Below are 24,162 nucleotides of genomic sequence, written 5' to 3' on the forward strand. Positions count from 1 at the left end.
CCTTCAAGATGTCACTGGCCCCAGCCTGGGTTAGGTCACTAGATCTTCCAGGTCTAGAGCCACCCCTCTGTCTGTGCGCAGTGTCAGAGTTGCCCCTCTGTGTGCAGTGTCATAGACGCCCCTCTGTCTGTGCAAAGTATCAGAGCCGTCTTTCTGTCTGTGCACTGTGTCAGAGCCGCACCTCTGTCTGTGCAGTGTCAGAGCCATCCCTCTGTCTGTGCACAGTGTCAGAGCTGCCCCTCTGTCTGTGCAAAGTGTTCAGAGCCGCTCTTCTGTCTGTGCGCAGTTTCAGAGCTGCCCCTCTGTCTGTGCAAATTGTTCAGAGCTGCCCCTCTGTCTGTGCGCAGTGTCAGAGCTGCCCCTCTGTCTGTGCAAAGTGTTCAGAGCTGCCCCTCTGTCTGTGCACAGTGTCAGAGCCATCCCTCTGTCTGTGCAAAGTGTTCAGAGCCGCTCCTCTGTCTGTGCGCGGTGTCAGAGCCGTCTCTCTGTCTGTGCGTAGTGTCAGAGCCATCCGTCTGTCTGTGAGCACTGTCAGAGCCGTCTCTCTGTCTGTGAGCAGTGTCAGAGCCATCCCTCTGTCTGTGAGCAGTGTCAGAGCCGTCTCTCTGTCTGTGCGTAGTGTCTCTTTCTCTGTGTTCTCAGACTGTGACTTGCTTACTTTTCATTGCTTCCTCCCATCTCCCCTGCCAATGGGCCCATACAGTTCAGTTGTCCACAGTTACACACACTCCACCACACACCTACAGTACAATTCAAACATTCCCACTAGATTCACACTGACAGTGTTGGAGGGTTGGTGACCAGGTTATTTCCACTCCAGACTTTTTTCATGGTCAGTCAATTGTCACTTTCTGCACTGACATAATTAGATGCTGACACATGATTATGAGTTTTAAATGAATTTTTTGTTTCAATTTGTCCAATGCTATAATAGGTTTAATGAAATTGCACCCAATCATAGTGGCATCAGATATCATCAGATGGCTCCAGTAAGATGGTCTAAAAAAAGAGTGCAGCCATGTTGTAGGCCTATTATTTCTATTTGGCTCTCTCAAAAAAGGCATTGAAAAACAATTTAAACTGAGCGGTGAAGTGGCTATGGCCAGAGAGCTGTTCTGGAGTGGAGTCTGGTCACTGTGTCTGTCGGTCAGCGGTGTCCACCAGGTGTGTTGCTGCTAGATGCCTGCCCTCCCTCTTTCTCTCTGCCATGGCTGCTCCTGTGGGCATTGCATTTATTCTGATTTCCCCACAAAGAAAGAAGAAACTTCCCAACTAACCAGTTCCATACTCTTCTTCTGGACTAATTAAAAAAAAATAAGTTCTTGTTTTTGCTCCAGACTTGCGTGGCGCGTGAATGGGTTTCTATCTGTGTTCACTGGTGCTGCCACTCTTTCTGGGTTTAGCTGTGTTGGTTCTTGGTATATATCTGTGTCAATTCCTTCCACAGCAGGAGTGATTGTTCACACACAAATGTGTCCTGTTCTCCCAGGGTGCTTTGGTATTTGAAACAGCTAAGCCCCGCATATCAAACACCGAAGAGCCATCTGAACCTTAACAAAACTATGGCTGGTTGCCCACGATTACCATTTCAGTTCCCTGACCATCTCTCAGACTCTTTCATTTCCCAGTCTGTTGCTTAAGAAATAGATTGAACTTAATCTGGGAAGACAGAGCTGATGCCCTGCTATAAAGTGAAAAAATCCAGAAGTTCTGTGTCTGTTCCTAATTTCTTTACAGAAGTCAACCAGCAATAAGTCTACTGTAATTAGAAACTGGCTCTTGGCTCTGCAATGTTAACAGGTGTCCTTACCGGTGAGTGAGGTAATGGCAGACCAGATCATATAGTACCAAAGCTAATCAAACAGATATTAAGGAATGTTTTGGGCAAAATAGTAATTTTATTTAGTCTGTCAGCAAGGAAGCCAGCCTTACTTCTCCTCCTCTCACAGACTCACAGACACACTTAGTGGGGCGGTGCCTCAGAGTGTCAGCTATCTGTACTATACTCTCACCTAAACGAAACCATTATTACTGATCGACCCTCCCCCAGGGCTGCAGGGTAATTTGTTTGAAGTGAAGTCAAATACTGTAATAGTGTAACTTAATGTTTTTGCAAGGTCAGGTTTTCTCTTGTTTTCAACTCTATAAACTCAGTGCCCTCTCCTGTTCTCTCCATTCTGTTCTTGATGAAGATTCCTGCATTGGATAAAGCAATAGGGAATGCCATGTGCATGACTGTGGAGAGATTGTGTTGCAGAGTACATAACTCAATATACATGCACAACATGTGAATGTATATATGTATATTTGCTCTTCTGATCTTGACCTCTGTTTTCATTCTAACCTAACCTCTGATCTAGTACTCCTATTGAGCATGCTCCAGTCTCCACAAGCCCTGCACCTGCTTCTCTGCCTGCTGCTTCGCCCAGTCAGCCAGCTGCGGCACCGCAGAGCCTGGCCAAACAGGTCTCACCGTCTCCTCCCGCTGCCCTGTCTCCGGCGCTCTCCCCAGCCCCGCCCACACCCAGAAGGTAACCTTGTATGGAGTAGAGGCGGAGCTTTGGGTTCTGACTGGCGGCTCAGGAACGGCTGCATGTGTATTGTGTGTCATGGTCATCTCAGTCTGATGTGTTGTGTTTCAGCTGAACCATATTCTGGGGGTCCCTGGGGGTCCCACCATGCTAAGTTTCCACTTGCACACTAACCAGAAGACGACACATGTGATGTGGTCAGGGGCTGTGTGTACCTTTAGCACATTAATCTGCTACTTCTTGTGGATAGTTTTATTTTTGTTCTGGAAAAAAATCTTAATTTTTCAAGAAAAGCATGGGAAGCTTAGTATGACAGATGGGGCTTAATGGGTATGGCCCATTGTGTGTAGTGATGGTCATGTGTTTCCTGGATAATCAATGTCTTCCAAATAATCTCTGAAAATGGAGGGGAGGGAAGGGGAAAATTGAGTTTTTCTCACTTTCTAATTGATGTAGAATGTTAGATATTTGGATAAGTTTTTTTATTTCAGTAATTAAATTTAATTGTAGCCCCTTCTTTGTTGATCACTGCAGTGGGTTTCCCCTTCCCCTGTTATGTTCAGCATAAAAGGGGTCAACAGTTTTAAATCCTACCACCAGATTTACACTGAAGAGACCTAATCTTTTTATTTGTGGGACTCCTGGGCACCATACAGCTGTGCACCATACAGCTGTTCTCTCGCTAATAGATGGATACCCCCTTCATACTGGGTGTAGATCTGTTTTCTATTTGTAATCAAGCTCTAAAATCTGAACTGCTCACCTCCAAATCCCTCTGGAAGTGAGATAAGCTTTTTCTTTCCACCTGATCAGACTGTGTACCGTAGATACAGGTTGCAAACAAAGTAAGATCAGAACGCAGCTGCTGGAGAGTGATTTTCTCAATGGCTCCACCCTTGCTGTGTTACATGTGGCTCTGAGCGTGGTGATAGATGTGCTGTCAGAGTGATGGCATTGACTCACACTGGCACAATGATCCACTTGTAGAAAATGTCTTACATTAAACCTCCCCTTAAGTGCTTCTTGAGATTAAGAATTTTGCCCAGAGCAGTTGAACAGAGCAGTTGACATCAATACCCTGTTTAAGTGAAAATGTGTGTAAATATCTAATACTTCGTTATTTATGGAGTTTTATGTGCCCAGCCATTGGACTGTTAAATACATTTTCAATACACAGATGAGGAGAAGGGAGTATCATTACACCACTGATGTCAGTGTGGTTGACTAGTCAACTGTTGGCCAAAATTCAATAGCTCAAGAGAGCCTCGTGAGAGCAGACAGGGCAGCGCAGGTGAGTAGTTACAGCTCACTAAGCAGAGATGACTGATGCAGCGAGAAATCTTTAGCACTGAAACTCATCATTGTCGTCGTCATCATCATCACTATCATGACCCAGTCAAGCTACTTCTGCAGCTCCCCTGAAGAATTTCCCACCCAGAGCCCCTGCCTGACAAGACACCTGTCTTGCCAAAGACCGTGTAAGAACAGAGAGCCTTACGGTGGAAATAGGAGTTTTCATATCGGCATGCAAAGATGTAAAAGTATCCTCCTGTCTATTGGGATGTTCACATTGTTGAGGTAGAGTCAATCATAGACACATAGAACCTTGTGAAAGAGTCCCATGTAATCTGCATTTCTGTCTCAAGTCAATAGTCAGTATGGTGACCATCTTTTAGCTGAGGCTTTCAGCTAAAACTGAGGTCCTGGCTACTTGCTTATTAAAGAACCCAGGCACGTTTCGAAAGAGTAGGGGTGGTGTTATGGTTAAAACTCACCCTGGGTCTGCACACTCTGCATTCCCTAAAGTCCCCATTTATTCAGCTGTTAATTCAAATTCAATTAATTTCCTCCCCTGATTTGGTGTATAGTGGAACTACTGGTGCTGAATGGCTGCTGTGTTTCACCCAGGTGGGGGCTATGTATAAACCACTTTTAGGATAGAAAGCACCATACAAATACAATTTATTATGTAATAATTATTAATAAGATTATTTAATCTTATTGGGCTCTCCCAACCAAGACCCTTTGAATTGACCCTTAGCCTTCAGATTCCAAATTGAATCCACTTTCAGTCATCTATAAAATGAATTGACATCAGGGGCTGAAATGCAGGTTAAGTCACAGGGTTCTGGTTCGCAAGTGTGTTTTGCAGGGTCCTGAATGTACCAATAAAAAAAGTGCTGGAAACTAATTGTTCTCCCTCCCCGTTACCAGCCCTCACAGGAATATGAGGAACTAATTTACTCTTGATGATTCTGAACCTGAAACCCAAAACTGCCTCCTTCACTCACTGTGGGAATCCTGTGGTGTTTAGGCACTGAGGAATAGGAACTCAGTGAGGGAAGGTGGTGTTTTTTCTAAGGAACACTCAGAAAAACGTACCTAAGTTTCCTTATTTGGTGTTGGTTCCGCGTTAGTGCCTGCATTGTGCCATACAATTCTGAATACAGCAGTAGCTCTTCAAGGACAGGAGGAGCTGAGAGCTGAGAGCAACTCTTTACAGAGCAAGACAGAGAGACCCAGTTCTAAGCCAGGACCCGTTAAGCCAGCCTGCATCTAAACCCAGAATCCACAAAAAGTGAGATAGCAGCATCTACCTCCACATCACCATGCCACTATTAAAATTAAATTAAAATAATTAAATAATTAAAACTGTAACTCAAATGGGAGGCGCAGTGCATGAACAGTTCTGGGCACTAACAAATCTAAAGAATGAGGAAACTAAGGTGAGATTTTTCATACTGTGTTAGGGAGCTGTAACCTTGAAAAGGAATTAAGACTCTTTCCTTCCGTCAGGTGTTCTTCATTAACTTGTTCCTGCTAATGTCCCGTTGTTTGTGCTCCTGACAGATGTGACCCCCCTAGGCTCTGTGATGGAGGCAGGGGCTCTGTGTCTTACTGTCTTAGCTGTTCTTTCCCAGCAGGTGACAGGTGAAGCTCCTTTTTTTCTAGACCAAGTTTTCCCAGCAATCCCCACCACTCTGCTTCTCCTATGATTTTTGGCATTTTTCCTTAATGACGTGAAAGGCTCTACATACTGAGTACTTACAAGTACTGGTGGCCTATTGACACTTTCTGAGTCCCTGTGTTAGTGTGCAGTGTGGGTGTGTCTCAGGCTGCACACTCTCTGAGCCCCTGTGTGTTGTGTAATTGTGGGTGTGTCTCAGGCTGCACACTCTCTGAGCCCCTGTGTGTTGTGTGATTGTGGGTGTGTCTCAGGCTGCACACTCTCTGAGCCCCAGCATGTTGTGTGATTGTGGGTGTGTCCCAGCCTGCACACTCTCTGAGCCCCAGCGTGTTGTGTGATTGAGGGTGTGTCTTAGCCTGCACACTCTCTGAGCCCCTGTGTGTTGTGTGATTGTGGGTGTATCTCAGGCTGCACACTCTCTGATCCCCAGCGTGTTGTGTGACTGTGGGTATGTCTCAGGCTGCACACTCTCTGAGCCCCAGCATGTTGTGTGATTGTGGGTGTGTCTCAGGCTGCACACTCTCTGAGGCCCAGTGTGTTGTGTGATTGTGGGTGTGTCCCAGCCTGCACACTCTCTGAGCCCCAGCGTGTTGTGTGATTGTGGGTGTGTCTCAGGCTCCACACTCTCTGAGCCCCTGTGTGTTGTGTGATTGTGGGTGTGTCTCAGGCTGCACACTCTCTGAGCCTCAGCATGTTGTCTGATTGTGGGTGTGTCCCAGCCTGCACACTCTCTGAGCCCCAGCGTGTTGTGTGATTGAGGGTGTGTCTTAGCCTGCACACTCTCTGAGCCCCTGTGTGTTGTGTGATTGTGGGTGTATCTCAGGCTGCACACTCTCTGAGCCCCAGCGTGTTGTGTGATTGTGGGTGTGTCTTAGCCTGCACACTCTCTGAGCCCCAGCATGTTGTGTGATTGTGGATGTGTCTCAGGCTGTACACTCTCTGAGGTCCAGCGTGTTGTGTGATTGTGGGTGTGTCTCAGGCTGCACACTCTCTGAGCCCCAGCGTGTTGTGTGATTGTGGGTGTGTCTTAGCCTGCACACTCTCTGAGCCCCAGCGTGTTGTGTGATTGTGGGTGTGTCTCAGGCTGTACACTCTCTGAAGTCCAGCGTGTTGTGTGATTGTGGGTGTGTCCCAGCCTGCACACTCTCTGAGCCCCTGTGTGTTGTGTGATTGTGGGTGTGTCTCAGGCTGCACACTCTCTGAGCCCCAGCATGTTGTGTGATTGTGGGTGTGTCCCAGCCTGCACACTCTCTGAGCCCCAGCGTGTTGTGTGATTGAGGGTGTGTCTTAGCCTGCACACTCTCTGAGCCCCTGTGTGTTGTGTGATTGTGGGTGTATCTCAGGCTGCACACTCTCTGAGCCCCAGCGTGTTGTGTGACTGTGGGTGTGTCTCAGGCTGCACACTATCTGAGGCCCAGTGTGTTGTGTGATTGTGGGTGTGTCCCAGCCTGCACACTCTCTGAGCCCCTATGTGTTGTGTGATTGTGGGTGTGTCTCAGGCTGCACACTCTCTGAGCCCCAGCGTGTTGTGTGATTGTGGGTGTGTCTTAGCCTGCACACTCTCTGAGCCCCAGCGTGTTGTGTGATTGTGGGTGTGTCCCAGCCTGCACACTCTCTGAGCCCCTATGTGTTGTGTGATTGTGGGTGTGTCTCAGGCTGCACACTCTCTGAGCCCCAGCGTGTTGTGTGATTGTGGGTGTGTCTTAGCCTGCACACTCTCTGAGCCCCAGCGTGTTGTGTGATTGTGGGTGTGTCTCAGCCTGCACACTCTCTGAGCCTCAGCGTGTTGTGTGATTGTGGGTGTGTCTCAGGCTGCACACTCTCTGAGCCCCAGCATGTTGTGTGATTGTGGGTGTGTCTCAGGCTGCACACTCTCTGAGGCCCAGTGTGTTGTGTGATTGTGGGTGTGTCCCAGCCTGCACACTCTCTGAGCCCCAGCGTGTTGTGTGATTGTGGGTGTGTCTCAGGCTCCACACTCTCTGAGCCCCTGTGTGTTGTGTGATTGTGGGTGTGTCTCAGGCTGCACACTCTCTGAGCCTCAGCATGTTGTGTGATTGTGGGTGTGTCCCAGCCTGCACACTCTCTGAGCCCCAGCGTGTTGTGTGATTGAGGGTGTGTCTTAGCCTGCACACTCTCTGAGCCCCTGTGTGTTGTGTGATTGTGGGTGTATCTCAGGCTGCACACTCTCTGAGCCCCAGCGTGTTGTGTGATTGTGGGTGTGTCTTAGCCTGCACACTCTCTGAGCCCCAGCATGTTGTGTGATTGTGGGTGTGTCTCAGGCTGTACACTCTCTGAGGTCCAGCGTGTTGTGTGATTGTGGGTGTGTCTCAGGCTGCACACTCTCTGAGCCCCAGCGTGTTGTGTGATTGTGGGTGTGTCTTAGCCTGCACACTCTCTGAGCCCCAGCGTGTTGTGTGATTGTGGGTGTGTCTCAGGCTGTACACTCTCTGAAGTCCAGCGTGTTGTGTGATTGTGGGTGTGTCCCAGCCTGCACACTCTCTGAGCCCCTGTGTGTTGTGTGATTGTGGGTGTGTCTCAGGCTGCACACTCTCTGAGCCCCAGCATGTTGTGTGATTGTGGGTGTGTCCCAGCCTGCACACTCTCTGAGCCCCAGCGTGTTGTGTGATTGAGGGTGTGTCTTAGCCTGCACACTCTCTGAGCCCCTGTGTGTTGTGTGATTGTGGGTGTATCTCAGGCTGCACACTCTCTGAGCCCCAGCGTGTTGTGTGACTGTGGGTGTGTCTCAGGCTGCACACTATCTGAGGCCCAGTGTGTTGTGTGATTGTGGGTGTGTCCAAGCCTGCACACTCTCTGAGCCCCTATGTGTTGTGTGATTGTGGGTGTGTCTCAGGCTGCACACTCTCTGAGCCCCAGCGTGTTGTGTGATTGTGGGTGTGTCTTAGCCTGCACACTCTCTGAGCCCCAGCGTGTTGTGTGATTGTGGGTGTGTCCCAGCCTGCACACTCTCTGAGCCCCTATGTGTTGTGTGATTGTGGGTGTGTCTCAGGCTGCACACTCTCTGAGCCCCAGCGTGTTGTGTGATTGTGGGTGTGTCTTAGCCTGCACACTCTCTGAGCCCCAGCGTGTTGTGTGATTGTGGGTGTGTCTCAGCCTGCACACTCTCTGAGCCTCAGCGTGTTGTGTGATTGTGGGTGTGTCTTAGCCTGCACACTCTCTGAGCCCCAGCGTGTTGTGTGATTGTGGGTGTGTCCCAGCCTGCACACTCTCTGAGCCCCTATGTGTTGTGTGATTGTGGGTGTGTCTCAGGCTGCACACTCTCTGAGCCCCAGCGTGTTGTGTGATTGTGGGTGTGTCTTAGCCTGCACACTCTCTGAGCCCCAGCGTGTTGTGTGATTGTGGGTGTGTCTCAGCCTGCACACTCTCTGAGCCCCAGTGTGTCAGTAAATCTGTGTGCAGGTGTCCTTTACTCTGTCTCATGCTCTGTCCTCTGCAGCACACCAGCACCTGTTCTGCCTGTAGCTTCGCCAGGGTCCCGCAACCTGTCGCTGGCTGCCTCCACTATCTCCTCTGCCATCACAGCGCAGTCTAGGTACATGTGCCCTTCACATCTGCTTCTTTCCTTCCTTTTGCAGGTTATTTTGAGTGTTTCTGCCCAGCAGACCTTGGGTTCAGGGACCAAACAATGGCAATTAGTCTTCTTCATGTTCTCGTTGCAAAACAGAGGTGTCGAGTCCTGGTTTCAGATGTTTCAGCAGGGTTTCCAGGTCTCTTTAAAGCAGCATCACTTCAATGGCTGGGAGAAGCTGTTAAACTGGTCAAGTTAAGCAATGAACTGATTCAGCCCAGCTGAACTGAGAACCTGTAGAATTGGGGACCACTGTTGTATCCTATCAGGAGATTGGATAAGTGTGAATGTTATCTCAGGATTAGCACATTAACTCAGGAATGTGTGTGTAGCTAATATGCAGTAGCTGCACAGTTTCACATTGTCTGAAAGTGACCAGGGGTTTGGAAGTATTTAGGGGAGGAGTGGAGGCTAGCTAGGGTCTTCAGAACCTGTGCATCCAGGAGGAGGTGCAAAGAGCTGGGTCACTACCTGTGCTCACAGGGCCCACAGGGGAGTAATTCATGCTCCAGCCTGTCTCAGAACTGCCTGGGCTGTCGGAGAAGGAGAGGTGCGGGCTGTGAGACATGGCTACTGTTCAGAAGTATGTTAGGAGAGACAACCAATGATTAGGATCTTCTACCCGTGAGAGTTATTTTTAGGTTAAATGGATGAGCGAGAAAATAAATCTTTACAGAGCCTAGTTTAAAATAACAGCCTGTCTGGGAAACAACACCAAGCGCAAGAGGGATCAGACACAAACAGCAGTGTCTTGTAGCTTGGGTTTGTGCTTGAATAAGGTACTCACAGAAAAGACTGATTTATATAAGCAGGGATATGGAAGTGTGGTGGAAGAACAAGACAGTTCATAAGTGCAGTTTCAGAGCTCTGAGCCTCTAGCAGAAAGGACTGAAATAATGGTGAGGGATTGCTTTAATTTCTGTCACTTTTGGTATAAAGTACTCCAGAAGGGGTTTTAAGTCAGGAACAAAACTTTTTTCATTAACTTGTACTGCAGGAGTTTGAAGCTGAAGCCAGTGGTGCTCAAGTCTGGTCCTCAAGGGCCACAGTGTCTCACAGCTTATAACACTTCCTCATTGTGCAGAAAAAAAAGCAGATTTCAAAAAGATAAACTGTGTCAGATGAGCACAGATGTTCTTCAGGTGGTGTGAAAAGCAGTTGGCCCTGGAGGACCTTAGATCGGGAGGCCCTGCCCTAAGCTGTCTTTTCTTAACTCTTGTCAACTCTTTACAAACTAGAAACAGTGTTAGTAACTTGGTCAAGCCAACGACAGCCCTGGAGGCCCTGCCAATCACCCCCATCTTCTGCACCAGAGCTCTGCCGCAGCGAGTGCCCGCCGGCCCCTCCCTGCCCTCGGGGAAGCGCAGGCAGCTGAGGTACATGGCTGGGCAGACTAACAGCACGTCGCAGCAACACTGACCCCCACAATGGTGTGCAGAACCACCGGGCAAGCTGGGATAGGGACAGGGGTACACATCAGCCGCACTGACTGCTGACTATACAGACTCCTGGCACTTTTCTAACAGGTGGTGTCCCGTTACAGAGTCAAAGCTAGGGGAGTTCCAGAGCCCTACTGTACTGAAATATGCCTCGACGCATAGACCATATGACCAGAACTGCACCAAGCTGAGAACAGAGCAGGAAGGAATTCTGTAGCTCACTGGACTCGGGCAGCTGACAGAGGAATTAATTGTGAGACAGAATTTCATGCAAGAATCTTCTGCTGAACTCTCCAGTTGTCACTGAAATAAAAGGTCCCATTTATCTGACACTGCACTGAGCAAGGGTTGAGGAAATAAGGAATACATGTTTTCACGTGCAACGTGGTGCCGATTGCCAACCTGGTTGAACAGACATACATCATATTAAATCACTGGTGTGGAGCAATTATGGAAAATTTAAACAACTATGTTTTTTGGCAATTGGGACAGGGGTGCCCATTTTAACGTGCCAGGCTGGTACTGAAGTGTTGGGTTTGTTAGTTTCTGGTGAATTGTGCAGGCTTGCTGAGAGTAGAGACAGGTCTGGCGCCTGTCCTGGTCAGCTCTGTCCCTGCTGGGATTCGATCACAACATCCTTCCCTGGACAGTTCTCTTACCATTCTCCACAAGATTTCGAGAAGGGGCAATGTCACTTCTGTAACACGCTCTGTGCCACAGAGCCTGGCTCCTCTTGGAATGTATTCTGTCTGGGAGGTGCAGGGCAGGGTGTCTGCAAGTGTAGAACCAGCTGTAGTCCTCTATAGTCCATGGGCTTAAACTCTGTAGTGCTTTCATACCTAACGCCTCAGCAAGGGCCTAGTGATTGACAGCCTGTCCTTAGGATTAGAGTACTTACTGTGACATCATGCTGCATATTGGCACTGTTTGGGCACTACTTGAGCAGTTGTTGTATTATCACGTTTTACAATAGCAGTTAATTCTCAGGCTGATCTTACTATCAATTTCACCAGGGGTGTGTGTTGGTTACTTATGTGGTGTCTCCGGGGGAAAGGTTTATGTAACCGAGACAAAAGTACTCACACCAAGCTTCTCTTCTTTTATTTCCGGGGAGTTTTCTGTTTCTCCAGTCCGTACGTCTTCTAACTCAATCCGCAATCCGTTCACTCAATCCTTATTCAGTCCAAGTTCCAAAGTCCGTAAAGTACCACAAATCCGCGTCGTATCCAAATCACAAAACGTATTTCTTCCGTTAATCTGTTATCCTTCAATCTGTACCAACACCAACCTAATTCCACTATCTCCTCCAAAACACATTAACCTACTGGCTTCCGCGCCGGTTCACTGTTTCCAGGGCATATGTATTTTGTTTCCTGATGAGACACACCTGTGTCTCGTTGTTTTTCGGACTGAGCCCTTTCCATCTGCGGGTCAGCTGGTTTCTCTTGGCGGCCATCTTGCTCAGGTCTAAGTCGAGTATATTGAGCAGATCGTTCCTGAAATTCCTGTCCTGGATGACACTTCCCCTGGTCATCTTACACTTATCTCAACCAAATAATAAAGAAATTGCGGACAGCTCCTTCAGTGTTCCTGGCATGTTACACCACGCCCCCGGAGGACTTCTCATTCCACCTCGCATTCCAGCACAGTTCCCAATTAGCCCTTTTCCCCAGCCTATTTAATGCTGCTTCACATTCTCCCCTGTGCTCAGTATTAGGGTTTTTCCTGGCTAGAGCTACTCCGATTGTCGTTAATACTTCTTGGTTTTTGGCTTTCTGACCCTGGTTTGTTCTCCGACTACGTCTCCTGGTTTTGGTTTTGGTGCTTTAGTTGTCGTTCTGGCTTTGACTCTCGGCTTCCTCACGGCTTCCGGCTCCGCTTCTGGTTATTTGTACTTTTGCACCGGCTTGTTTATCTTCGGCTTTCAGACCCCAGATTGTTCTATCGACTACGCGTTTGGAGATTGCCCTGGTTTTCTGCATAGGGTCCTCACTGCTATTTCCTAACATGAGATTATAAAGAGCAAGAGCTAAGGAATGGCTGGGGAGAAGAAGAAGCAACTTCTCTTGTAGTGTAATGCTGCTGTGTTCAGTGTCTGATGCATTTTTGTTCCGTTACCTGATACTGAGTGTGGCATTTGTGAAAACAGTGGTTTGTGTGACGCTTCAGTCTCCTACCGTGTTGTGTTCCACTAATGATTTGATTTACAAGTGCTGTTTATCTCTCCTTTTTGCTGTCAGTTTTCCTCATGGCAGGACAGGGACAGTGATGGCTTTGGAATCCGTACTTTGAGCTCACACTGCCTTATTTTCAGCGCTGTTGTGTGGCTCCTGCACATGCAGGGTAGGAATCCGCACAAGATTGATATATTGGTGTGCACAATGCTCCACCATGACCACCAGCTCCACCACCAGTGATGGTGTTATAAAGGGGGATAGGTTTTTATATCGCCCAAAGCCCAGTGTACTTCAAATAAACTGTGACTGGCCTGTGTGCTGAGCTGTGCTGCAGTCATAACATTGGTTCTCTGCAGGCTGTGAAGGTTGGACAGTGGTGTTGTGCTTTGAATTTTTCACGATATTCTCCACTAACAGCATTCAACTCTTCAGTCCATCCCACCAAGGCGAGAACATTAACTGTCCCCAGTTGATTCTCCTCCTTTTTGACTTCCAAAGAAATGAATAAATGGAATTGATACATCAATGAAAATTTGCTCTTCAGGCAATCATGCAGCCTTGTATTTTTTGCTATGACTATTAAGAAAGTCCAGTTAAGTCTTTAGCCATTTAGCCATCTTTAGCTTTTGCCATTTCATGTAGTACAACAGCAAAAAAAAAAGCCTTGGTATGTATTTTCCATGTACCTGTAGGTAATTTTTTACTTCTACTGTATGTTAAGAACTAATTTACTTACTTTACTGCAGGAGAAAAAAATCAAGTAGTCTGGCTTTAATTAGATATACAACTTTAGTTTTTAAATCTCCAGTGCAAATTTCGCTATGGTGCAGAAAGGCTTTGAAAACCCTCTTCCATTACTTCCAGTGCCCTGTCTTATGCCTCACCATGATAGTGTGTATGTCTGGTGGCTCTGAGTGGGCCCAGGCCCAGGTAGGCTGCTATCCCAGGCTCACCCGCGCCCGTCTGCACGCCACAGCAGCTCTGCATGCTTCCAGACAGGACTGACTGACACTCTCCTGGGGCCTAGCACAGTGAGTCTTCGGCGCTGGCATCAGGAGACTACTTCTAGACCGCTGGGACCATCCTAAGATCTACTGGAATTTAGTTTAAGGCAGAGTAAATCAATATAAGTGCTGAAATTGGGGTTTGAATGTGACAGCATCCCTTGCAGTGTGTGAAAAATGAATATGGAGAAAGAAAATGGATGAATTATTTTCTGAGTTATGAATTTGTAATGAAAATGGCGGAGGAGGGCATGACGTGGTTTAGCTCCGCACCTGCATGACAGTGGTGTTACTCAGCAGTTCTCTGGCGCCCCTTAACTGCGTACACTTGGATTGCCCTGCAGCAGCCCCTAGTCTAGTGCTTTGATTAGAAACCAGCCTGTAGCGGCTGGGGCATCATTAACAGGGCACACTGGCACTGGCTTTCTGTAGGACACGGCTGAAACCCTAATAAAGGTTTCCTATAGTATACCATGGTAAAAGCAGAGTAAACTTTCATAATGATGTGCATTAGTTAGGGATAGCCATCTGGGTGTGCGCACATTCTCAGGTCATTAACTCCTGACCCTCTGTAGCTGCACTTGTGTGAGGATTGTGTATCTGTAGGTTATATAATGCACAGTTTGGAGACTGGTGGGATTTCAGTCTTAGAGCTCCTTCAGTTGGACAGCATGCCTTCAACAGTGCTTATATTCAGCTGGTAATATTTCAGTTCAGAAAGACAACTTGCTGTTGGCTGAAGTGGCTGAGGAATAGTTTACTGTAGATATGGTGTAATAAGACATCCACACATCCACAGTCCTTAGTCCCTATTTTAAAAATAATGACCTGCTTCTTGCAGTTTGGGGTCTGGAAGTGAATGGAACGAAAGCAGGGAACCGACCAGTACCTCCAGTCAGGACCCAACCAAGGTCCATCTTGAATGAGAGCCTCTCCTTTCAGCTTTCAGAATGAATGGAAATCTGACTCTTGCCTTCCTGTCCCCTGTGTAGGTTTACTGTGGTATACCTTGATAAACATCAGTGAAATTGTGGCAAAGCATGGTAGCATGTACAGAGGCCTGGTAAATTGTGATAATAGCCAGGGGAAACAATGGAAAAGCAAACTAAATGCATGGCAGACTGCAGTAGTACCATGGGAACTTTGTAAGTGGTGATTGTGAAGTAGTCCTGTGTCCTCAGTATGGAGCTCAGCACAGTGTGAGCACAAGCCCAAGCTTCCGGGTCAGAACTCAAGACCAGGCCTCTCCCCAGACTGAGAAGTAAACTGTTCTCACATAAAACCCCTTCTTTTCTGTCCCTTTATAGCTTCAACATGCAGTCCTCTTCTGCCTCCAGCTTCAAGTCTAAAACCTCCACTTCCAGGTACAACAATGGGCAGCACATCTGGACTGTACCCCTGTAACCCTCTGGATAGTAACCCTCTGAATAACCCCTTCACTGTTTTTCTTCTTCTGTTCCAGCGCAGTCTGTGGCCTTGGGGTGACTCCCATGCTTCTCTCCCCTTCCTCTAACCACTGTTTTTAACAGCCTGGCCATAGGCACTTACTCCCTCTCCTACAGTCCTGTAGGCTAGTGTTGACAGCCCTCTCCACTCCTAAGACTCTCTGTTCTAACACTGGCCTTACATCCCAGCCTGCTTCGTTTGTGGGTCTCTGCTGTATTAAACCCCACTAACTTTGCACAGAGTCTAGGGGAGGAAGACTTGTTCTTCCTCACTCGGGAACGAACATGGTGGTGAAGCACTTCTGTGACCCAGGTTTGTTTTTCGTCTGTGGGGGTCAACCCCAAGGAACACTTTATTACAAAAAAGAATATAGGAATACTTTGTTATGAAAAGCTCTCATTCTGGGGCTTATTATACATATCTATTTGATATGCATGCAGGATTGGTAATCATTTATTTTAGAGTTTCTTGACATGTAGGGCGGAGCGGTGGCTCTGTGGCTAAGGATCTGCGCCTGTGGCTAGAAGGTTGCCGGTTCAAATCCCGTAGCCGGCAGAGGAATCCTACTCCCTTGGGCTCCTGAGCAAGGCCCTTAACCCCAACTGCTCCAGGGGCGCCGTACAATGGTAGACCCTCGCTCTGACCCCAGGCTCTCTCCCTGTCTGTGTGTCTCATGGAGAGCAAACTGGGGTATGCGAAAAGATAATTCCTAATGCAAGAAATTGTAAAGGGTTAATAAAGTGATGTTGTTGTTGTTGTTATGTAGAGTAATCAATCTTAGTAGTTTGGCTTAATGGTGTTAATTGCAGAAATAAACAAGCAATTCTGCATAGTGCAAGCTACATAGTTCAAGCCTCTGCAGTTGATGGTGATTTCATTTCCCCATATTTATTAATATGTAATTGATATGCAGTGATCCTTTGGTTTGCTGTTGTACTTCTTCCCTGGTAATGAGCGACAGCCTGGATTGTGATGATGTCACAGAGCCCTGTGCCTCTCTCCTGCAGTCCCTACTCCCAGCCTCGCTTGCAGCAGAGCTCTATTGAGATCCCCATGGGGCCCCCTAAGCCGAAGGTCATCAGCACTGCCAGCATTGTGCCTTCTGTCTACCCGTCTGCGCCAGGTACGTCTTCCTGAGGTAGCATGCTAAGTAACCATTCTAGCTAGATGGCACTGTAGTCTTCCTGTGGTCATCCTGCCCATCCCACAGTACATGAATCACTGGGCTCATTTGCTCATAGTGGAGAACCAGACCTGGTTATTTTACCTTCAAGCTCATTTCTTAACCTGATGAAACTTATGCCAGTGCAAGGTCTTTACTGCAGTTCTTTGCATACTGTTTGAACCCAGATTGCACAATGATGGAGATTCTGACAGTCCAAAAGGTGTGTCTGTTTAAACTTATCTCCCATGCAAGGATTCACGAGTTCACCCAGGAGGGAGGTTAGAGAGCTGATGAGGATGTCATGCTGCACTGGTATTAAAGACAAAGGTGCCAGTCAGTGGGCTTGTGTACCCAAGCCCACAGGCCAGAGCTCATTTTGTTGTGAGACCCAATTAGAGAACGATTTTAATTTCCCCTTTCTGTTTCTGTCTTTGCATCAGCTCCAGCTCCTTCCCAGGCTCCAGCTGCCCCTAGCCCCTCCAGTCGCCCCCCCTGGGTGACAGATGACTCTTTTGCACAGAAGTTTGTTCCTGGGAAGAGCACCACCACCGTGACTAAACACATCCAGCCCCTTCCACAGGCAGCGCCCCCTGCCCCCGCCTACATCCCCAACCCTGTGCAACCTGCCTACATCCCCAACCCTGTGCAACCCGCCTACATCCCCAACCCTGTGCAGGCCCCTTCTCCTGCCGCCCCCAGTACCGCCTTCAACCTCTCTCCCGCGCCCTTCCCCGCCCCCTCCGCCGCCCGCGGAGTCGCCCAGAGGGCTGAGCGCTTCCCCGCCGGCAGCCGGACCCCCATGTGTGCGTGCTGCAACAGCATCATCAGGTAAAGGCAATAGACAGCACCGATCCTCGTGCTCGTCCCCGTTGCTAAGGAAGCCCTGAGGCACAAACACAGCTCTGCCTGTGTATGCTGCTCGCACACAGGGCGACAGGCCGGCGTGTCACATGGCCAGGAGAACAGAAATCCTCCAAGGAGAAAGCTGATGTTTGTAGGGATCTACAGCAAAATAAACACAATCAAAATGTGGTACTGCATTCCGGCACTGTGTGTCAAGGGTACAGATCAATTCTTGCCATGCATCAGGCGACAAAAGCACCCCAGTAGTAGAGCGCGAAGTAAAGGCAGTAAGCCAAGCAGAGGCAGTGGTGCAGGCAGAGCGAGACTCATTTCCTTACTACGCACCAGCATGGGTAAAGCTTGTCTCTGTCGCCTTGCCAGGGGTCCGTTCCTGGTGGCGCTGGGGCGATCCTGGCACCCCGAGGAGTTTAACTGCCACTACTGCCACACCTCGCTGGCTGACGTGTGCTTCGTGGAGGAGCAGAATAATGTGTACTGCGAGTCCTGCTATGGGGAATTCTTCGCCCCCACCTGTGCGCGCTGCAACACCAAGGTCATGGGGGTGAGTCCTGGTGGGACGCTTCCCACAATCCTCCATCACTGACTGGCAATCCTAACCCTGCTTTCAATATTGAGTGGAACACTATGTATTGTGTATTAGTTTTTTTATTTTATTTTTAATTACAGACTTATTTAACGGACATTTTTTATCAAAGGGACTTAAGTTTATATAGCTGGGTGTTTCACTGGAGCAGCTTTTTATGTGGAGAACTTTACTTAAGCGTACAGCAGCAGTGACGCACTTGGGATTTGAACCCACAGCCTTCCAGTTACTAGTCTAGAGCCCTGATTGCTGCTCAGCATGGCCGGTTTATGTATTTGTTGCTTTTATCCAAGAAAATTCAGTGGTTTCAGTTACAAGTCTTTCAAGTATAAAATAGTTCTGAAGTGTAAAACAGTTCCAAAGTTAACTACATAATGCAGTGGTTTCAAAAAGAAATACAACACCTTCTACTCCACTGTTACTGTCTGTAACTACACTAATGGGAGATTAAAAATTGAGATAAAAAACAGCCTGAGGTCCATGAACAGGGGAGGAGTGAGAGGTGTCCAGTACTGTCTCAGCCCCTCTGTCTTCCCTGCTGGCTTCAGTGCTCAGTGTTTCTGCGTGTGCCTAATTACTGCCTTGCCCACTGTCTGCTCTCTCCCGGCAGGAAGTGATGCATGCCCTGCGGCAGACCTGGCACACCACCTGTTTTGTGTGTGCTGCCTGTGGGAAGCCCTTTGGGAACAGCCTGTTTCACATGGAGGATGGGGAGCCCTACTGTGAGAAAGGTACCATCTCTCAGGACAGGACGTCCAAGCTGCAACCACACATTGCCACTAGCAGCCAAGGCTTGCATCACATAAACAGCTTGAGGATTAATTACAAATCCCATTTCCCTGCTAGCTGTTGGGTATTTCTGGTCAAAAATAAGAACAAGTGGTTTTTGCAAAAGCCTTCTTCCTTATTTTCATCTTCACAGGCCTCTCTGCCCACACTGTGTTCATGAGCTGTGGTGATAAACACACAGTGAAGTCTAAACTGAGGTTACCACTGTGAAATCTAATAATGATATTTTTTTACTAAATACTAAATATGTAAAAATTTTAAGAATAAATAATTTAAATTTTTTTAAATTTTTTTTTGCTAAATATGATGGAGTTTTGACTAAGTTTTGTTCTACTCTCATGAGTCATAGAGGTGATTCACTTAAATTTAAGGAGCAAAATGGAGCAATTGAATTACTGGAGTTTCTTGCTGGTCAGGATGTAGTTGTTGAGCAATCCTATCATCCTTTCCTGCTTTGACCTCAGTGTTTGAAGTCCTTTGTTGAAAGTGAAAATGAAAATCTTAGAAATGTCTGTCGTAGAAAAGCAGGTATTTATCAAGCTGAAAAAAAAGATTTGCCCAATCAGAGCCATGACAAAGAAATTGGGCAAAACACCATCAACAATCTGCTGAGTATGTAAAGAAGAAAGAAGCCATAGACATAATTGTTAATCAGCCAAGACTGGTTTGTCAAAAAACATCTGCAGTTGATACGTTCTCAAGGAAAACCTGAAATAACCTCTGGAATAAGGGGTGAAAGGTAATCCTTCTTTCGTGTATAAGGAAATGTTTCCATACAGTACTTATTGGGCTGCACTTTCCCATACAGCATGATAGTAACCCAAAACACACAGCCAGTGCAACCAAGGAGGAGAAAAAAGTGGAAAACGCAAGTCAGTCTCCAGCTGTCCGCCCACCTGAGCACGCGTGGTCCACTCTGGAGAAGAACCCCAAGAATTCACAGTGGCTTCAGCAAAGGCTTGGCAAAGCATCAAAACTGATTGATTTGCTCAGGGGTTCACAAAAGAATGCAGTTATTGCCCTAATCAGACATGCAACCAAATACTGACCTTAACACTGAAGCGTCCTTATTGTAACTTTAAATCACTGGGGTGAACATAAAATTAGTTTTTATTCTAATATGATTAAATGCATGCATGTAAATACTCCAAAATAGTATATGAATATTAAATTCTACTTCTTGTTTATATTTATCTGTGATCAGAAATACAAACTGTAAAAACAAACATTACAATTTTTTTTCTTAGCAGTTAAATACTTTTGGAGGACAAACTGTATATCCTTTCTAACTGCAGTTGCCAGTTCCTTCCCAAAATGCCTGCAGCCACTTGGGCATAATAATTGTTGTTGTTATTAAATGAGTATAGGATCCAGTACTGAACGAGGTTTTCGTGTTTCCTGAACTGGATAGATGGTACGGTGTTTGTGTCTTTGGGGTCAGCTCGATTGGCTTTCCTAGGCAGAAATAAAAGTGACAAAATATTTGTGTCAATGCAGCATCTGCCTGTGACAGACATGTGCCTGTATTTATTTTGTATGCTCTATTATATAAGCCTTTACTCACTCCTCACCAGTGTCTCTGCCCCTCTCCAGATTACATTGCTCTCTTCAGCACCAAGTGCCATGGCTGCGACTTCCCTGTGGAGGCTGGGGACAAGTTTATAGAAGCTCTGGGCCACACTTGGCATGACACCTGCTTCGTCTGTGCGGTAGGTACAGCCTCCTGACCAGCAGGGGGCACAGGCCCTCTGTGGACAATTAGCTGTAAACTACAAGCATGCAGTGAAGTACTAGGGTCTCTGCTTGTTTTCAGTGCAGGTCTTTGGGTCATACAGCTCCTTTGTCAAGATAATTATATTTTATTTCAGGTGTTAATGAGGTGGTTTTGATCAGGTGTTTGAACATCCCTTCTAATCTGGGCCTCTGGCAGAGGAAAAACTGGATCGGGCTAACTAGTCTAACTGCACCTAGCAGGCAAAAGCACTATCAGCTGGGATCCTCTGTATTCCCTCCCCTTGCATTGCTGGAGCCCAGCCTGTCCTGATCATATGGACCAGGAGCTCCACTGCAGGGATTCATGGCCCCAGTGGGGGACAGTGCAGGCCTGGAGTGCTGCTGCTGACACAGCAGAGCCTTGTTCCATGGGACTCATTGCAGCTGTGTGACTGGATTTTAGGGGCCTTTAGCTAGAAAGACAGAGAGGAATTCCAAAGAGGGAGATGGATGAGAAGGGATTGTTTAAGGTGGGGAAAGGTGATTTTTCTCTGCGTTATATATTTTGTTGTCTTTGGAAAAAAAAGAACAAAGTTTGATTTAATAACTACTAGTGTATAACATTGACAGGGCAGTGCTTGGTTTGGAATGAGGATTTAAACAAGACTGTGTGTCCTCACTGTACCCTGCAGGTGTGCCACATCAATCTGGAAGGTCAGCCTTTCTACTCCAAGAAGGACAAGCCCCTGTGCAAGAAGCACGCCCATGCCATCAACGTGTAGGGCGCTGCCCCGGGGATCTCTGGGAAACTCGAGGTCAGGCAGGGCCGCGCTTCCCAGATTCCACTGGAACGAAACAAGATACACGACAAGCCAACTGTTACCGAGAGATCCGCTGAAATGATCAGATTCTTTGTAGGCTTTACCGCCACAATTGACAAATTTGCGTAATGACGTGGAAACGATAACTACAAGTCTTGGTACTGTTACTGAAACAAATCCGTAACTACACAGCTCCTTTACATTATCACGGGGTCGCCCTGTGTAAGGTAGCGGCTTAGGAAATGCTGTTTGAATGACAGTTCAGTGTGAAACGACCAAGATATTTTGATACACTGTCCTAGGCAGATGGAAAATGTTGAAGACCTCCCTCTTTGTTCAGACATTCCTCATAGAAAAACTGTAATTAAAGGTCATCGATGACCCTTCTCTTTGAAAGATCAAGATTGTCGTATCCTATTGTGTATGAGGTACATTGAAATCATAACTACTGTAGCTCCTTACGCTCACTGGAACACTTTCATCAGCAACATGGGGAATCACGCTGAAAGCATGAGTCCAAGGCCTTCTGCACACCAGGGCTTTTTAAAATGTCAGAATATCTTGGTCCAGAGCTGACAAAAAATGTAAAAAAGAGCTCTGCCTTGTAAACTCTTAAAGGTCATTTCTTGGAAGTCTGGTACCAAAGGGGAATTTCCTTTAATTGTTTTAGAAACTGTTCATTTTGTTTTAGAAACTTTATTTTAGATATTTAGTATTAGACCTTACTGGCAGCACATAAAGTTGCAATATAAACAGCATTTTTATATCAGCACATTATCGTGGTGCACTGTAAAAATCTAGAGAAATAATATATTGAAAAACATAGGCTAATATGCCAACTGACATGCTGTATTTATTTAATAAGAAAGATAAAAAATATAAAATTATAACAGAAATTTGGTTATACTTTAGAGTTGAAAATCACATTTTATGGTTACTTAACAAGTAACAAGGTACAAGATATAGTAAAGTGTTTAGAAATGGGACTAATATGACATGTTCATACACTTGTAATTAGTCCTAAATAGAGATAAGTTCTTATTAAGATAATGGCTGAATTTTAATTCTGTAGTTAGATGCTATAGGTCATAAATTATTTTTAAATAAATACAAATTTCAACCCTTGAACTAAAGTGCTACCACACACATGTATTTTTTCAAGAATACTTACTGTAGCTGCATGAGTGCGGTATGTAGAAAATATCATCTGCAACTTAAAACAGTATCTTAAGCTGTTCAGAAAAACAGATTTTGTGTTGCTTTTGATAGTTTTTTGGTTTTGCATAGGAGTCCTGTGTATTTTTGAGCTGTGCTGTGCTTTAGGAGAACAGCTTCCCACTTTCCATGGATCTGCAGGGCAGGGGGCAGAAAGCGATGGGCAGGAAGGGGAGAGCGAGGGCTCAGGGAAGCAGCTGGCCTTAAGAACGAGCCCGTCCCTGCTGTTCTGCTTGGTCAGCTTTTTCATGGCAGGTGCCAAAAACAAGCTTGCGTGTTTAGTGAGGGACCTAATTCTGAACAGGAGTAACTTTACAATTTTTCTTTGTTTAAAGTCAAAAGGGCAGTCCTGTGAAAAATGTGTCAGATCCTACAGCTGGAGCCACGGGGGTCCAGCTCCTAGCACAAGGACACAGTGGAGTCCACTTCAGCTTGTGTTCTTTAAGACCGAACAGTGTGATCTGGACATCCGTGCCTGGATAGAGTTTTTATTAATGGCCACGTCTCCAGCGGCTCGTTTTCATTGGCCCTGTAGCCAAGTGTTAAGTTCACAAAGCTGCGCCAGAGCCAGCACCTCCCCTTCGTTCCTGCCCTTGCCGGTAGCCCAGAGTCCTACAGGAATTAGGAACCTCTCTGTCTTCCAGGCGTGCCTGGAGCAACAGGCAGCGCCCTGCGGGAGAGTGTTTCCATCTCCTCTGTTCTATAACGCGACGTACCTGTCCGCTGCTAAACGCCGTGCTGTGCCAGTGCTCTGTCAGCATGAGCAGACACGCAGACACGCAGAGCGAGATTTTATGTGTTTTACATTCTGTCTCTGTGTTGCGTGAGATTCGTGAATGTGAATGCATTGTAATATTTAAGGATTAGTTATGTAGTAAAATATTGCAATCAGAGAGGACTAGGTGGCCTGAGTAGGCCTGGGGTAGAAGGTAAATTTTAGATTTAACCATTTTTGAATTCTTATGAAAATTAAGAGATGTATTTATCTTTTCCCAAAAAAAGAAAAAAGAAAAGTCAGAAATAAGATCTATGTAAGTAAATAGCATACAGGTTTTCAAAGACATTTTCCATATCAGACAGAACCTGCCTTGAAAGTGCACAGAATCGGCCACTGTCAAGATGCCTTCTGGAAATGCAACTGAAGAAGAAGAGAGCATCATCACACTGTCTTTCTCTTCACTTACTGAATGATTCCCAGTAACAGTAACATACTGATCAGCTCAGGTCTGCACCCAACCTGCTGATTCTTGGTCGACATTTAAACTTATAATTTAAAATAAAGTCTTGATTTTAGTAATCATTCAGTAAATTCGCAGGTCATTCTCCAGGAATATTAGTGTTATAAATTATATGCTGTAAATTCACTCCACTAGATAGCAGCAGGGGACTGTAACACTGCAAAGCCTAGGTAGTCAGTTTTTCCAACTTCAATTTCAATTTATTTCCTCTCCTTCTGCTCTCAATACAACAATGGAGTGTTAAAACAGCATGTACAATGAAAAAGTCAATTTTCCCTAATTCTTTATATATTCTTTATAAAATGAATTATAAAGGTGTTAATAGCGCTAGAGAATAGCTAATAGCTTTTCCACTGTATATTACAATGCAATGCTAACATAGTTTACACTTCAAGGCCTAGTTTTGCCCCTCATAAAATTTTTATAGGTTTTCTTAAAATATACAAAATAATCATTTTTCAGTTTAAAGAAAATTGTAATTATTCAACATATTTCTGTTGATCGGCACTAAGGGATAAAATGTGTTATCTCGGTGCAATTAATTAAATTTTTAAAGACTAGAATGCATTTATCAAGATAAATGCATTTTAGTTTCAGGATTTGTATAAGGGGTACTCTAATGG

General features: G+C 46.3%; 1 protein-coding gene across 8 annotated transcripts; it reads left to right on the top strand.

Annotated features, from left to right (window-relative positions):
* The first annotated feature begins 992 nt into the window (after positions 1-992).
* Positions 993-23,314, top strand: LOC148835137 (LIM domain-binding protein 3-like). Of its 8 annotated transcripts, none has more exons than XM_088916048.1 (10): positions 2,358-2,531; positions 8,954-9,049; positions 10,324-10,461; positions 15,013-15,069; positions 16,159-16,274; positions 16,757-17,144; positions 17,541-17,721; positions 18,374-18,494; positions 20,146-20,261; positions 20,958-23,314. In XM_088916048.1, exons 4-10 carry the CDS (start codon positions 15,020-15,022, stop codon positions 21,045-21,047), a joined length of 1,062 nt encoding a protein of 353 aa, XP_088772174.1. In that variant the 5' UTR covers positions 2,358-2,531; positions 8,954-9,049; positions 10,324-10,461; positions 15,013-15,019; the 3' UTR covers positions 21,048-23,314. The 8 variants fall into 8 exon arrangements, with proteins under 8 accessions (XP_088772169.1, XP_088772174.1, XP_088772167.1 ...); XM_088916044.1 differs by lacking the exon at positions 2,358-2,531 and adding an exon at positions 5,332-5,462; XM_088916041.1 differs by lacking the exon at positions 10,324-10,461 and having other exon boundaries at positions 2,360-2,531.
* Positions 23,315-24,162: the final 848 nt, after the last annotated feature.

The sequence above is a fragment of the Atractosteus spatula genome, chromosome 5, assembly GCF_055471065.1.
Source record: "Atractosteus spatula isolate fAtrSpa1 chromosome 5, fAtrSpa1.hap1, whole genome shotgun sequence".
Taxonomy (NCBI): Eukaryota; Metazoa; Chordata; class Actinopteri; order Semionotiformes; family Lepisosteidae; genus Atractosteus; species Atractosteus spatula.

Coding starts and splice junctions, on each gene's coding strand:
- LOC148835137 (XM_088916040.1), top strand. CDS start 10,217: ATGTTCTTCAGGTGGTGTGAAAAGCAGTTGGCCCTGGAGGACCTTAGA. Junction 10,462..15,012: donor GGGAAGCGCAGGCAGCTGAG/GTACATGGCTGG, acceptor GTCCCTTTATAG/CTTCAACATGCAGTCCTCTT. Junction 16,275..16,756: donor TGTCTACCCGTCTGCGCCAG/GTACGTCTTCCT, acceptor TCTTTGCATCAG/CTCCAGCTCCTTCCCAGGCT.